The 14,144-nt window shown below is 45.7% G+C and overlaps 1 protein-coding gene across 1 annotated transcript in view; it reads right to left on the reverse strand.

The window, feature by feature from the left end:
• LOC129863726 (collagen alpha-1(XI) chain-like) overlaps positions 1–14,144 on the reverse strand; it is a 132,801-nt gene that overhangs the window by 55,277 nt on the left and 63,380 nt on the right. The window contains exons 5-8 of the mRNA XM_055935923.1: positions 4,300–4,431; positions 1,521–1,634; positions 820–1,206; positions 1–340 (exon numbers count right to left, since the gene is read on the reverse strand). The exon at positions 1–340 is cut by the window's left edge and continues 332 nt beyond it. Of these exons, the coding sequence (XP_055791898.1) occupies positions 1–340; positions 820–1,206; positions 1,521–1,634; positions 4,300–4,431 (973 nt within the window). The remainder of the gene's footprint in view (positions 341–819; positions 1,207–1,520; positions 1,635–4,299; positions 4,432–14,144) is intronic.

Consider the following 14,144-nt stretch of genomic DNA (forward strand, 5'->3'; position numbering starts at 1 on the left):
CGCCTCCAGTTCCCCAGCCTCCAGCTCCCCCGCCTCCGGCTCCAGCTCCCCCGCCTCCGGCTCCAGCTCCCCCGCCTCCGGCTCCAGCTCCCCCGCCTCCGGCGCTCGCCGCCCCGCCTCCGGCGCTGGCAGATCCACCCACAGAGACAGAACCGCCCCCAGCAGAAACAGAACTGCCCCCGACTGATACGGATCCCCCGCCAGCGCCGATCTCAACAGTACGGCTGCTGCTGGTTCTGCTGCCGTGGCCACCTCCGCCGACTCCGTACTCATCCTCCACTCCCTCGCCATAGGACAGGTCATAGCCCTCGCCATAGTTCTCATCGTAGGCTGTTGCTAACTGAGAGACCAGCGAGGAAAGGATACAGAAGTGCGATGCAATGAGAATAGTAGACTGGCACACAATGACAGATAATGGCAATCATCGTATCCTCCTGCTATAGCTGCTTTCCAGGACTTGTAGTTCTATGTGGGTAAATATGCTGTGTTAAAAACAGCCCAGCGCTGGGTAAATAGTGGACACGACACGTTGGGTTATTTTGACCGAGGCAGTTCGGTTGTTTCACTGCACATGACATATTCTAATATAACATTAATAACATTATTGTTGACAAAAATAACTATCTGAATGTCACGCGCCTACTAAGCCACTCCTCCAGTCTTCTGATCTGACCCGGATCTGACCCAACCTAGCATCAATAACCCAACAGCCCAACTGAGTGACCCAACTGGCTGTGTTAAAATAAACCACTATTCCAGTATTTACACAAATTTGGTTGTTTTTATTCCAGCATTTTGGTTGTGACGATGATAACTCACTGAGGTCTTGTTGCTTGTCCTGGTGACTCCTCCACTAGTGGTGATGACCTTCTCAATCTCCGCGCCCGTGCCCAGGTCAACCTTTGACCCCAAGTCCAGCGCCACCCCTGCGCCCGTCCCCATGCTGCTACTGCTGATGGTGACCCTGCGACTGACGTCGGGCAGGGCCGTGGACTCGTCGTAGTACGTCTCGTAGTTGCCGTAACTTTCCGTATCGTAGTTGTCGTAGCGGCTGGTATCCTCCCCAGCTCCAGCAGCAGCGGCGGCTTCAGCGTTGGCGGTACTGGTCAACACTTTGCCCTCGGCTCCCTGACTCTCTGTCTCCCTTACTGATGACACCACCTCTTTGACGGAGGTGACGACACGGCCGCTCTCTGGCACGGACACCTGGAGAGAAGAACCACGCAATGTTAGGAGGAACTACAGCAGCTTATACGACTGGCATTAACAACGGCTTTGTTTAACGTCATTCGTTTTCATTAACCTCGGTTTTAAACCGTTGAGATAGCGAAAAGCTTTTCAAAGGGATATCTGGCCAAGAAAGCATACTCAGCTAGCATCAACAGCAATCATCAACAACAATCACTACGTAATAAGAGAAGGGATGAGGATGGGGGGAGGGTGTATAGTCCCACAACCCACCATACTAAACTGGAGAGAGACGGTAGTCCTTCAAATGGACAGGGGACAGAGGACAGTACCTTTACGTCTTCCGTGGCAGGTCCAGCTGCTTCGTCCGTCTCAGTCTCAGAAGGCTTCCCATCCATGTCCTCATAGTAAGGATACTCATAGTAATAGCTGTCCTCCTCTGTGTTCTGTACAATACAGGGAATTATGAAACGGTTAGTTCCGGCCAAGCAATCGGATTGGTCACAAGTGTGTTCCAGCAGTTGTGCTATTGAGCACAACACCACGGCTAGCACAACACCACGGCTAGCACAACACCACGGCTAGCACAACACCACGGCTAGCACAACACCACGGCTAGCACAACACCACAGCTAGCACAACACCACAGCTAGCAATAATATACGAGAGGGTGTGCGTTATGGCGACCCTGATCGGAAACCCTTCCAGGGATGTCAATCTGACCCCTATCTGACCTCTCTCTCTCTCCTAAGCCTCAGCGGCCTACTCTTCTGTGTTCATGCATGTCACTGATGGATAATAGATCACTTTTCCACTGGTGTCTGAAAGAAGCCGTCACAGATCTTAACAGGTCGAGGGCATGTTGCTGTGTACTTTCGGTTGGTTTTTACCCTCGGCATTTCTCTACTGTCCCAAAACACAACCCCCCCCCCCCCCCCGAATTGCCCCACTCTGAACTCTGAAGGGCGTGGTTGGTTAGCTTCTTGAATGAATGTCCTTCTCCTCCAAAGGATCAAGCCTTACCACAGCAAAGAAAGCAGAGATGTTCAATAGAATGGGGGTAGATACTGAAGAAGGACAATCTCCATTCAGCATAGCGTATGGAGATACAGGCTTAGGCAAGTACTCTGCCATTCCTGCATATTTGATCTACAATATCACTGCATAGCATATTCAACCCTGTTGGTTTCCCCAGCAGTCAGCACTTTCTCTCTGGCAAACGTCAGCGTTTTCCCCCTCAGCCATGCAGCTCTTTTTTTCTTTCCAGCATTTTGTCCAACCGACACTACCTGATCCCTAATCAAAGAGCTGTTTATGGATAAAGGGATTAGGGAAAATCAGGGAATACCAGGCCTCAGGGTATATGAAGGTGTTTGATAGAATGCACAGAACCTGGAGAATGCACAGAACCTGCGGACTCTCCTTCACCGCAGCCCCGTGAGTAAAACATTTAAACGTGTTAACCCTCGCAAGGCTGCCGGCCCAGACGGCATCCCTAGCCGCGTCCTCAGAGCATGCGCAGACCAACTGGCTGATGTGTTTACGGACATATTCAATCAATCCCTATCCCAGTCTGCTGTTGCCACACGCTTCAAGAGGGCCACCATTGTTCCTGTTCCCAAAGAAAGTGAAGGTAACTGAGCTAAATGACTATCGCCCCGTAGCACTCACTTCCGTCATCATGAAATGCTTTGAGAGACTAGTCAAGTAGCATTACACCTCCATCCTACCTGATACCCTAGACCCACTCCAATTTGCTTACCGCCCCAATAGGTCCACTGACGACGCAATCGCAATCACACTGCCCACTGCCCTAACCCATCTGGACAAGAGGAATACCTATGTAAGAATGCTGTTCATCGACTACAGCTCAGCATTTAACACCATAGTACCATCCAAACTCGTCATTAAGCTCGAGACCCTGGGTCTCGACCCCGCCCTGTGCAACTGGGTCCTGGACTTTCTGACGGGCCGCCCCCAGGTGGTGAGGGTAGGAAACAACATCTCCACCACGCTGATCCTCAACACTGGGGCCCCACAAGGGTGCGTTCTCAGCCCTCTCCTGTACTCCCTGTTCACCCATGACTGCGTGGCCATGCACGCCTCCAACTCAATCATCAAGTTTGCAGACGACACCACAATGGTTGGCTTGATTACCAACAACGACGAGACGGCCTACAGGGAGGAGGTGAGGGCCCTCGGAGTGTGGTGTCAGGAAAATAACCTCTCACTCAACGTCAACAAAACAAAGGAGGTGTTCGTGGAATTCAGGAAACAGCAGAGGGAGCACCCCCCTATCCACATCGACGGGACAGTAGTGGAGAAGGTGGAAAGTTTAAGTTTTTCGGCGTACACATCACAGACAAACTGAAATGGTCCCCCCACACAGACAGCGTGGTGAAGAAGGTGCAACAGCGCCTCTTCAACCTCAGGAGGCCGAAGAAATTTGGCTTGTCACCAAAATAAACTCACAAACTTTTACAGATGTCGAGATCATCCTGTCGGGAGCCTGTCACAGCCTGGTACAGCAACTGCTCCGCCCTCAACCGCAAGACTCTCCAGAGGGTAGTGAGGTCTGCACAACGCATCACCGGGGGCAAACTACCTGCCCTCCAGGACACCTACACCACCCGATGTCACAGGAAGGCCAAAAAGATCATCAAGGACAACAACCCTTTACATTCCTTTACACTTGTGTGTATAAGGTAGTTGTTGTGAAATTGTTAGATTACTTGTTAGATATTACTGCATGGTCGGAACTAGAAGCACAAGCATTTCGCTTCACTCGCATTAACATCTGTTAACCATGTGTATGTGACCAATACTATTTGATTTGATTTGAAGGACCCACCCTGACCAATAGTTGCCCTTAACCTCTGTCTGTCGAAAAATGTGCACTTTATTAAAAAGTGTATCATCTTCTTGTTAAACTTCCCAAGCCGACACAGCAAGTAGACTTCCACCTGAAGATAATTACCCTGAGACATGAGAAGAGAGAGACTCACCTGAAAGGAAGGATAGAGTTTATGAAACATACTCTAAACATACTGTAAACATGGAAACAGGATGGTGGAGAACAGAAGAGTGTGGCGAGTTGACGAAGTGACTCACGTATTCGTCTGTGTTGGGGTCCTGTGCCTGGGGCCGCTCTGGGACAGGGACCTCACAGTCGGGGCTGTAGTGCTCGCAGTAATCATAGGCAGCACGGTGATCGGCTACAATCATCAGCTGCTGGATGTCTCCCTGGAAACGCACAGGAAAAAGAGAAGTGAAAAGGGATGTAAAAAAAAACAGAAACGAACAAACAAGAAAATAAACAAACCCCATAAAAAGACAGTGGTCAACCGTGAACTCAATGAAACTATGTATTGCAGAGCGTCCTGCAGGCCGAACATAAACGGCAAGAACTAGGTCACGGGTGATGTATGTACTGTAAATGCTGGGTGGCTGATGCTATGTATTGGCCACTGAGGTGCTTTAAAGTCACCGGTCGGCGGTCCAAATCCCCATCGTCATTCATGGCTTAGGAAAGGGCCAATTTAGCTAGCTACTGCAGGACTGGTCACAGGTCACAAGCAGACCAGAAACATCATTCTTTTTTGGACGATGACATTTTGTTATAAATTTGATTTGATTGGTGTGATGCCAGATCCAAACAGGTCTCCCTTGGGGGGTGTTTTTCTGCGCCAGGAACACCCCCAGTTTATTATTTTATCATATGTATATATTTTTATCAACGGCAGCCAAATGCTCGCTGGCATCAACCAATCAAATGCTACAGCGGCAACATGTCGTACTCCTTTCGTCCAGACAGCATAAGTGACATGTGCTACACATACTGAGACAGAGGGGCTCTGTTTCCCTCGCTCGGATGATTTCTCCTGTCAGATAGATACAGCCAGTTGCGAATTATGAAAACAGAGAGACGAAAGATATATTGTTTTACGCTGGTCAAATTTCTTTTGGGGGGGGGGGGGGCTCGGCTTCCCTCTGCATCCATGAATACACACCGCTGCGCAAGGAGTAGTGCGAGTGTTGTAAAGTTAGGCGTTCCTTAATATATACAGGGACATTTAAGTTGATCGATTTGAAAGACACATTTGGTACCAATGCAGTTGTCTTCTGTTCTGGGAGTGACAGCCAATTTAGTGATTTGTACATTGTGTCTTACAATTGCATCATGTACCCTAAAAGGTACCGAACGGTACGATGTGAGATTCTATGTGTACTTCTGACGGTACACTATGTGTATTGATCTTTTTGTAGCCCCGAGAACAATACTGTACCCTAACGTACCCTTTTTCTGACAGTGTATGGAGACAACATGAGCTGTTCTGGCACATATAACTAATGAACATGGTGGTTTACAGAGAGAGAGAGGAAGGGTGAGAAAGAGAGAGCGAGCGGTTCAGAAGGATCACCAGGCCGCACAGGGAGTTGGGTGTGAGTGTTATACTATATGTTCAATCCTTGACAAGACTTGTACCTCAACTATACAGTACACTTCCCAAGCCAGCACTAACAACAAGAAACTAACATCAAGAAATCAACACAGATTTTTGTTTTGAAAAGAACACACAAACCATGATTTAACATGTTTAACACTGCGCTAACCCACACGTAACATTTCCTCACAAATGCCATCAAATCATGTTTTTAATCAACCCACAGTTTGTACACATCCAAATATGTATGCATAGGCACGCCAACCTATAAAATCTCCTCATGAGGAAATGGATTATTTTGAGAGGATTTCAGTCTTTCATTAAACTCCATCCTCCAGCTGTTTGAGATGACTGAAAAACACTTTTGTTTTACCAAGTCTGATTCTCCATGCATGAAGAATCTTTATTGCTTACAGAGAGTATTTGTCACTTGTGGTCCAACCAACACCAGTTTGCGGAAAAACATTCATCTGAAGGACTCAAACATTACTTTTCATATGCGTAGTGTTTCTCTACAACACCACAGTCCAATATTGTTTCCTGATGTTTTCTGGCTGGTGTCTGTCTTCCTGATGGACGAAAGGGAAGCAAACTAGGACTCTTGTCTTCCAGATGAAATGCTCTGCTAAAGCCATTACACACCATGGCTACTCCAGCATCACGCTCAAGGCTCTGAGGATAGCCAGGCCATTTGGACTCTTCGGATGTTAGTAGATGCATCATTTGAACCCATCATCTTTTTTCTTGTCAATATTGGAACTGGAAGATACCAATTTGAAGCAAAAACAGCCGTCTGTAAGCTGTTAAGTGTTGGTGACGGAAAAGTGTCGGACCAAGTCCGGTTCGTTTCTCAGACCCTTACGGACTGAACTGGGATGTTGACCAAACTCATCCTGTGTCAGTGCTTAGTTGTCGATCGGTCTGTCTGTGTGTCTCTACACTCTCAGAAAAAAAGGGTTCCAAAAGGGTTCTTTGTATACGGTTCTACCAAGGGTTCTACCAAGAATCTTTTCGATCTGAAGAACCATTTTTGGAAAACAGGGGTTCGGTGTAAGGCAAAGGGTTCTACCTAGAACCTTGACCATCGTGAGAACTGTTTTTTGAAGAAAGGGTTCTTTGATGAGCCATACATCGTATTTCCCGGCATGTTCTATTGCTGGGTGATTTTCAGAACTGTTTGTTTTAACATCTGTGTTTTTGCACGCACATTTATTGGTTGATACATTTTATGCTACACAAATATGCTACACTATCCTCCAAAGATAAAAAGGTTATCAGTAGAACCTAGCACCAAATAGGGTCCCCTATGGGGACAAACCGAAGAACCCTGTATGGTTCTACTTAGCAAGTGTAGAGTATCTTTGATTCACAGCTGCTCTAGAGTGAAAGTTTAAAATGGCTGCCCATTAGCTCAGCGAAAACGCAATATAACTAAATTGAGACCATTCAGGGGGCGCCAGGGGGATGTGACTAGATGCTTCCCCATCTCCTGCTTCCTCCCCCGTTTCTCTACCCCAGGGTATCAGGACGGGACGGTGCCAGACCACACGTGGCACGATCCTCAGTTCACCCAGACGGAACGCTTAGTCATACATTTTCAGACGCTGAGAACATAGCTGGGGCAATAAGAACACCACCACATTGAAAAACACAAACGTCTCCATACAGGTAACGAGGGAAGCTGTGGCGTTTCACAGTATTTAGTTGGGAAAAGCTGATGCGTGCGTTTGATTGCAGTGCTATGGACAGACAAAGCCCTTGAGGGAGGAGAGAGAAAGCGCTGGCATTTGTCCTCATCACTGTATTGAACCGTGCTGAACCATACTGTACACCCAGTTCCAGCCGGTGCTGAAGGTTCAACTCTAAGGTAATCAACAGAGGTCTACCGCCATAAGCCAGGCAAGACACAAGCCCAGGAAGTGAGCTTTGTTTAAACCCCATAGACAGTGGGAGAGAACGTAACAAAGGAAGCTCGACACATCCATTGAGATTTACTGTCAGAGGAAAGATTACTTCTAGCTAGGGTCACATTTTGTGCTTTATGCTCGTCTTTTAAGGCACAAAATATTTGTTGGTTGTGGCATGTCCGTATTCACAAAGTTACAATTCAGTTCAATGCAGGTAAAGATCAATTCTTCAACCTCACCAGAAGGAAACCAAAGACCATTTTACTCAAGTCTTTTTAAAATACCATGTTCCCCTTGATAAAGACAAACTACACAGTAAAACGTTTGTCACTTTTTGTCACTACTAAGCTGGTTTTGATTTCCCTTGTATGGGCCCGGGTTGTGATGTGTCCTAAATGGCACCCTATTCTCTATGTATTGATGCTGGATCTTAATTTGAGACAGTTTGCTACAAGCAGGAAAATAATCCTGCAGCAACAGGAAACAATGAATGGACATTTTTGTCGGGGTTGATACAATTTTCGTTACGCACAACAAAATGATGGTTCTAAGATAAAGGTTCTTTGGCTTGAAACCATAGCGGAACCCTTTGTGGTGCTCTATACAACAGAACCCTTTTTTGAAGGTTCAATAAAGAACCATGCTCATAAGGTTCTAAATGGAACCTGTACGGTGCTATAAAGAAACCTTTCCTACGGTTCTATAAAGAGCCATTAAAAAAGGTTCTATATAGAACCAAAAAAAAGATTACAACCGTTTTTTATGGTTCTTTATAGAACCGTTGTGGAGAACGGTTCCATAAAGAACCCTTTTCAATCTGAAAGGTTCTTTGTAGATCCTTCTGGAGAACCATACAGGTTTTTTTGGGGGGGGGGGGGGTCATCCATATTATATTGTTAAAATTCCATTCAGTAAAGAAACATTGAAGAGCACTATATCGAGAATAGGTTTCCATTTGGGACGCAGCCTTGGTCTCTTTATAACAGAAAGGCCCAGCCAAGTGTTGCTTAAACTGGCAGTACAAAGACTTCTGGTGGATGTCATTACTACACTCCCTAAGTGTACACTCATATTTCTCCTTATATCGCCTGCTGCCAAAGAGTTAATATTCAGTGTAGACCAAATGTTTTCAATATATTTATTTCTATGGCCTTAACCAAGCCTGCATCAAACCACCATTTATCAATATGATGTCAGTGGGCCTTGGCATTAGCAGTGCAGCTGAACTAATACAGTGTGTGTGGGGGGGGTTAGGGTTAGGGTTAGGGTTAGGGTTAGGGGGGGGGGGGGGGTATTCAATAGAGTCGTACTCTATGTATGGCTTTGCAGAGTCAGTAGTTGTGGATTCCCTCAGTGTACTATGAGAGGCCACTACTGTATCCTCAGGCAAGAGATGGAATGGACAAGCAGTGGTTTGACTTAACCCAATAAAATAAATCAAAATATCAAAGATTATAGGATCGGTAGAGGAGAGAGAGAGACAGACACACACACACACACACACACACACACACACACACACACACACACACACACACACACACACACACACACACACACACACACACACACACTTTACCAAGCACACAAACAGCGATGGCTGTAGTTCATAGCCCTGGGTGAACATTCTGAGACGCCCCGATTACAGGTCCTATTTCTGAGGGAATGGCGGGATCTGGCAGAAACGTTTTCTTTTTCTGCTGAACTAAGCATCACATTTCCCATCAGACTGGTGTTTAACAGAGCACATCCAGACAACAACAGTACTACACACACACACACACACACATAGCCCTGTAGCCACCCTGTCAGCATCTCTCTGGGATACGGTGAAATACGATCTATACTCCCAGCCAGCCCTCAATGGAAAAACTGCTGCCTGTGTCCGTAAGTCATGGAGTAGCAGGACAAACCACATCCAGCGTGTTCAAAGTACGGCTGCGGGCCTGTGTATGTGAGAGGGATGGAAGGAGAGCAAAAGTCCAAGTTCTAAAGAAGGGATCCAAATGAAAGACAGAGGTTGTGTGTATATGGGCCTGTATCTGTAGTATCTCGAAATACAAGACTATATCAGTAGATCAAGCCATGCCCTGTCCAGTATCCACCTTCCAGCCATTAACAAGTGCTGTTCCAGTTGTGCCCAGGTGGGGGCAGGAGAGTGTAGAACTGTATATTAACTCAACGTAATAAAGCATTTACAATGGGTTAGTAAATCATTTATTCATCATTTATTGATTATTACTCCCACATTTGTAAATGCTAATAACCAAATTATTCACACATTTACAAACAACTTTTAAAGTATTTAACAATGATTTATAAGATCATTCATAAGCTGTTTAATATAGGTCCTTATAAATCAATAAGTGTGGACTATTTATAAATAATACATATTTTATAAACGTTTGGAGTGACCAGTGTAATTTCTCACAAAAAGATGGACATGCCATCGGTACTGTATTCCAAAAAAGTCACACTGTTGTAATAGTATTACGGTAATATTACAGCAGTGTTGAGGTGTAACTTCAGACACTCTATGCAGAGTAAAACAAAGTTCTTAGGACAAAAACGCTAACACAAGTGTTTGATGCACTGACTTAACAAAACCAAAGTGTGGATTGGAGTCACTCCTTAGAGCAGTTTAATCTCGGTTAACCAAGACAAAAACCTTGAGTGGCCATTCTAATTGGCCGATTCACATTTTGAAACGGAGGTCCAGGTTAAACGTAAACTTTTTTTAAAGTTCGCAAGTATTACCCCTTGATGTTTTTTCTCCTCGTGTGTCAGACTGTGGGCAGCAGGGCCAAGAGAGCAGGGTAGCACTATGGAAGGTCTTGGTCCACCTCGGCCTACCTGGTTAACCATCCCACATCAAAGCTCTTCACAGCATGATCCAGAACATTATTTAAATAGCAAACCCAGAGCTGCTGCCCGACATACCCAGACCTCCACCAACACCAACCCAGAGTCCAACGCCTGCCTGGGCATTCTCCAACCTGACCACACTAACCAAGCAACACACTGCACAGGTCAGCTCACTGCACTGCAAGAGCTATAAATCAACACACACAGAGGGAGAAACACACAGACGAAGGGATACACACAAACACACATACTGTACAGTACACCAATGTGGAGACAAATGGGCACGGAAGCTGTAACAGTAACACGCACACACACACACACACACACACACACACACACACACACACACACACACACACACACACACACACACACACACACACACACACACACACACATACATACACACACACACACAGAGACACTGTCACAGTAATATACACATCGTTAGAGTTGCATTTACCCACATACACCGTCAAATGCACCCTAACCGACTTGCCAAAACTATAGTTTGTTAACTTCTCTAGGATAGGGGGCAGCATTTTCACATTTGGATGAAAAGCATGCCCAGAGTAAACTGCCTCCTACTCAGTCCCAGATGCTAATATATGCATATTATTAGTAGTATTGGATAGAAAACACTCTGAAGTTTCTAAAACTGTTTGAATCATCTCTGTGACTATAACAGAACTTATTTGGCAGGCAAAAGCTCCCGAGGACAAACCATTCTTTTTTTTTTTGAGATCACTCTCTTTTCAATGGGATTTCTAAGGGAACTTCATGCAGTTCCTATCGCTTCCACTGGATGTCAACAGTCTTAGAAATTGGTTGAGGTTTTTCCTTTGAGAAATGAAGAAGTAGCCATGTTCAGAATGAGGCTCCAGTGAAGTGTTATCCAGACATAAACAAATCCTCGGCCGGAGCGTCAAGCGTGCGCTCTGAACGCTCCGAGAGCGAAACGAGATGGGTGGGGCTAAAGCTTAAGAGGGTGTGAGCGATGCTAAATGGGTGTAGACAAAGGTATCAAAACATTAATAGGCCATTTTCTAAAAAGTAAGTTTACAACTTTCAAAGCGCAATTACGTTCCCATTGTTCCTCAAACATGCAGTGTATGATATACCATTTTGTAGCTCTGAGTCTCTATGTAAAAAAGCACAATTTCAAATGTTGTTACAAAAGACCGAATCCAGGTGGTGAGTCACATTCATACACATACACAGTATCCCCTCCAGACAGTGGCTGGTTCTCAGAGCTCAGTGAAGCTGCCTAAAGCCACAGATGGGTCTATCACCTCACTTATCCACCAGACCCCCTCTCACCCTCCCCACACCCCCTCCCTAACTGCCTCACCCCCTTCTGCTCCTGTCGTGCTTCTGGATCCGCTTCGGGTCCTCTCTCTCCTCCCCCTCTCCTCTTTGGGTACCATCCACTCCCTTCCGCCCCTCTTTCTCTCCCCTTTCTCCTCCCCCCTCCCCTTTTCTTGCGAGAGAGTCACCTCCACTGCACAGGATTATGGGTGGATTATTTCCAGTCCCCCTCTCTGACTATGACGTTGGCCAGGAGCACTGGGGGAAGGTGGTGCAGAGGTGCACCATGGGAATGTTTGGCTTGGCCATTTGCTGAAAGCCGCAAAAGAAGTGCTGAGGGCACACTTCTACTTGTGGGCCTGCTCCGATCATTAAGGGGGTTGAGGGAGGGGGTGAGGGGGGTTGAGTTGAAACCCAGACATCTGCCATGAATTAAAGAAATTCTCCCGGTGATCCAGGGGGGAAACGTATCTGTCTGCGGCTAGACGACTGAACTGTGTTAAACTCAATATAAGATCATATAATAACTCATCAAGAGCTAGCAGCTAGTGTGTTCTCACAGGGTTAATTAAGCATAGTATATGCCAAAAAGGCATCATAGGAGAAGGTCAAGCATGAATTAAGTAAGCTAACAAAACAGTAAGGTTCTTGAATATTGAATAGTTCAGTCTCATTTTATCTCTTTTCAATGCATTTCAAACCGTACCTGAGACGTCAGGCTACTGTCTGAGACTAGAACGTCTATGAATGAAGTCTGAGCCACTGAAGCTATTCGTTTGGGGACTCCACTTTTATACTGCTTCAGAAACTGCGAAAAGACACCGTATAGAAATACATTACACTATTCAATGGTCAACACAGCCATGAAACACTATGTACCAGAGAAAGAAAGCACACAAGAGGACCTAATAGTGGTATTCAAAGTTGGGGTCGCAACCCCTAGTGGGGGAACTGCAGTGGGGTATATATATTTTGAAGGCCTTTTCTGATTATTGTAAAGAAAATTGTGTAGAAAAGTTTTTGAGAAAGATAATTGTGTAGAAAAGTTTTTGAGAAAGATAATTGGAAAAATAAAATGTTATTGAGGAAATGTATTTATTGATAAATTTTCATTTAGAAAATGTGATGAATTGGAGGTTATTTGTTAATGTAAAAAATTTAATTTACCGGTTGTGTCATTAGCTTTTTGGGGTGGGGTCGCGAGAAATTATTGAGGAAAAAATGGGTCCCCAGTAATTCTGCCGGAACAAATTGGGTCCCCGCTGGAAAGGTTTGAATACCACCGACCTAAAACAACCCAATGGCATTGATGAGTGATTTAAAAGGGAACTGTTTGAAGTAATGTCTGGGTATATAGCTTGGTCTATGGAGGCTCTTAAAGTCTGCTTCTTTACCATCTCTGCCATCATCACTGTAGTCTTTGCTCCTGCTCTACAGACTAGTTCTAATGGCCTTGGTGAGAGATGCCATTTATCATCCGTTTAGGTGGCCATTGCCACCTAAACATCTAGAAAAGGTTTGTAAACGTGTTTCAAAGCACAGAAAAATATACTTTTACAGATATTTGTTTAAGTTCCTAAAAGTAAACAAAGCTTGCCAACATGTCAGCTATCGTTAGAGTTATGACTTCAGCTTCATGACAGAGTCCGCTGTTACAACGGCTCTGCTATAAGGGCTAATAATAGAGAAACAATCAAACAGGAGCCTCGTGGAGTCCCAACGGAGCACTGGGTACATCACCGATCCCCACACTACAGGCAATGGAAAAGGAGTTCAAAGTCTGGGCATCTGCACCTGTGTGAGGAGCTCCTAACTGACCCCAATGGAGGATGAGTTGCATGCACACCAAGTGGAATAACATATATATGTTGTATAGTTCATTTCATGTTTTCTTCCTCTCACTTGTTGACCTTTGGGACGAGAACCGGAGTCGAACCATCTATCATTGACAAGTCTTCTTGATAAGAATTCTGCTAACTCACCTGTCAGGTGCCAATCTCTTTAGAGGGAGTACCTGCAACTGTAATTACCTTGATCCCCATATCTCTATTCCTATCTGTGTTTTATTTACCTGACGAGAGGTTATGAAACGCAGGACGGGCAAAGAGAGTGTGAAGAATGTGAAAAAGAGGAAACAGGACATGGGAAACTCCTTATAGCTCTGTAATAATCTGAAATGAATCCTCTTAACGAGCACCATGGGCTCCTGTGGTTTACTGCTTTTTCCTGGCTCACAGCACTGCTGCCATAGGAGCCCTACACCCTCAACCCTGCCCTGGCTCTAGCCCCCCCCCCCCCCCCCCTCAACCCTACACCTCACCCCTGTCTGTCCCTGGCTCTACCCCATTCACTTCACCTGCCTCCCTCACAGGAGCCCTATACCTCACCCCTGCCTGTCCCTGGCCATACCTCCATCCCCCCACTGTCTCAC

Source organism: Salvelinus fontinalis, chromosome 10, assembly GCF_029448725.1.
Source record: "Salvelinus fontinalis isolate EN_2023a chromosome 10, ASM2944872v1, whole genome shotgun sequence".
Classification (NCBI taxonomy): domain Eukaryota; kingdom Metazoa; phylum Chordata; class Actinopteri; order Salmoniformes; family Salmonidae; genus Salvelinus; species Salvelinus fontinalis.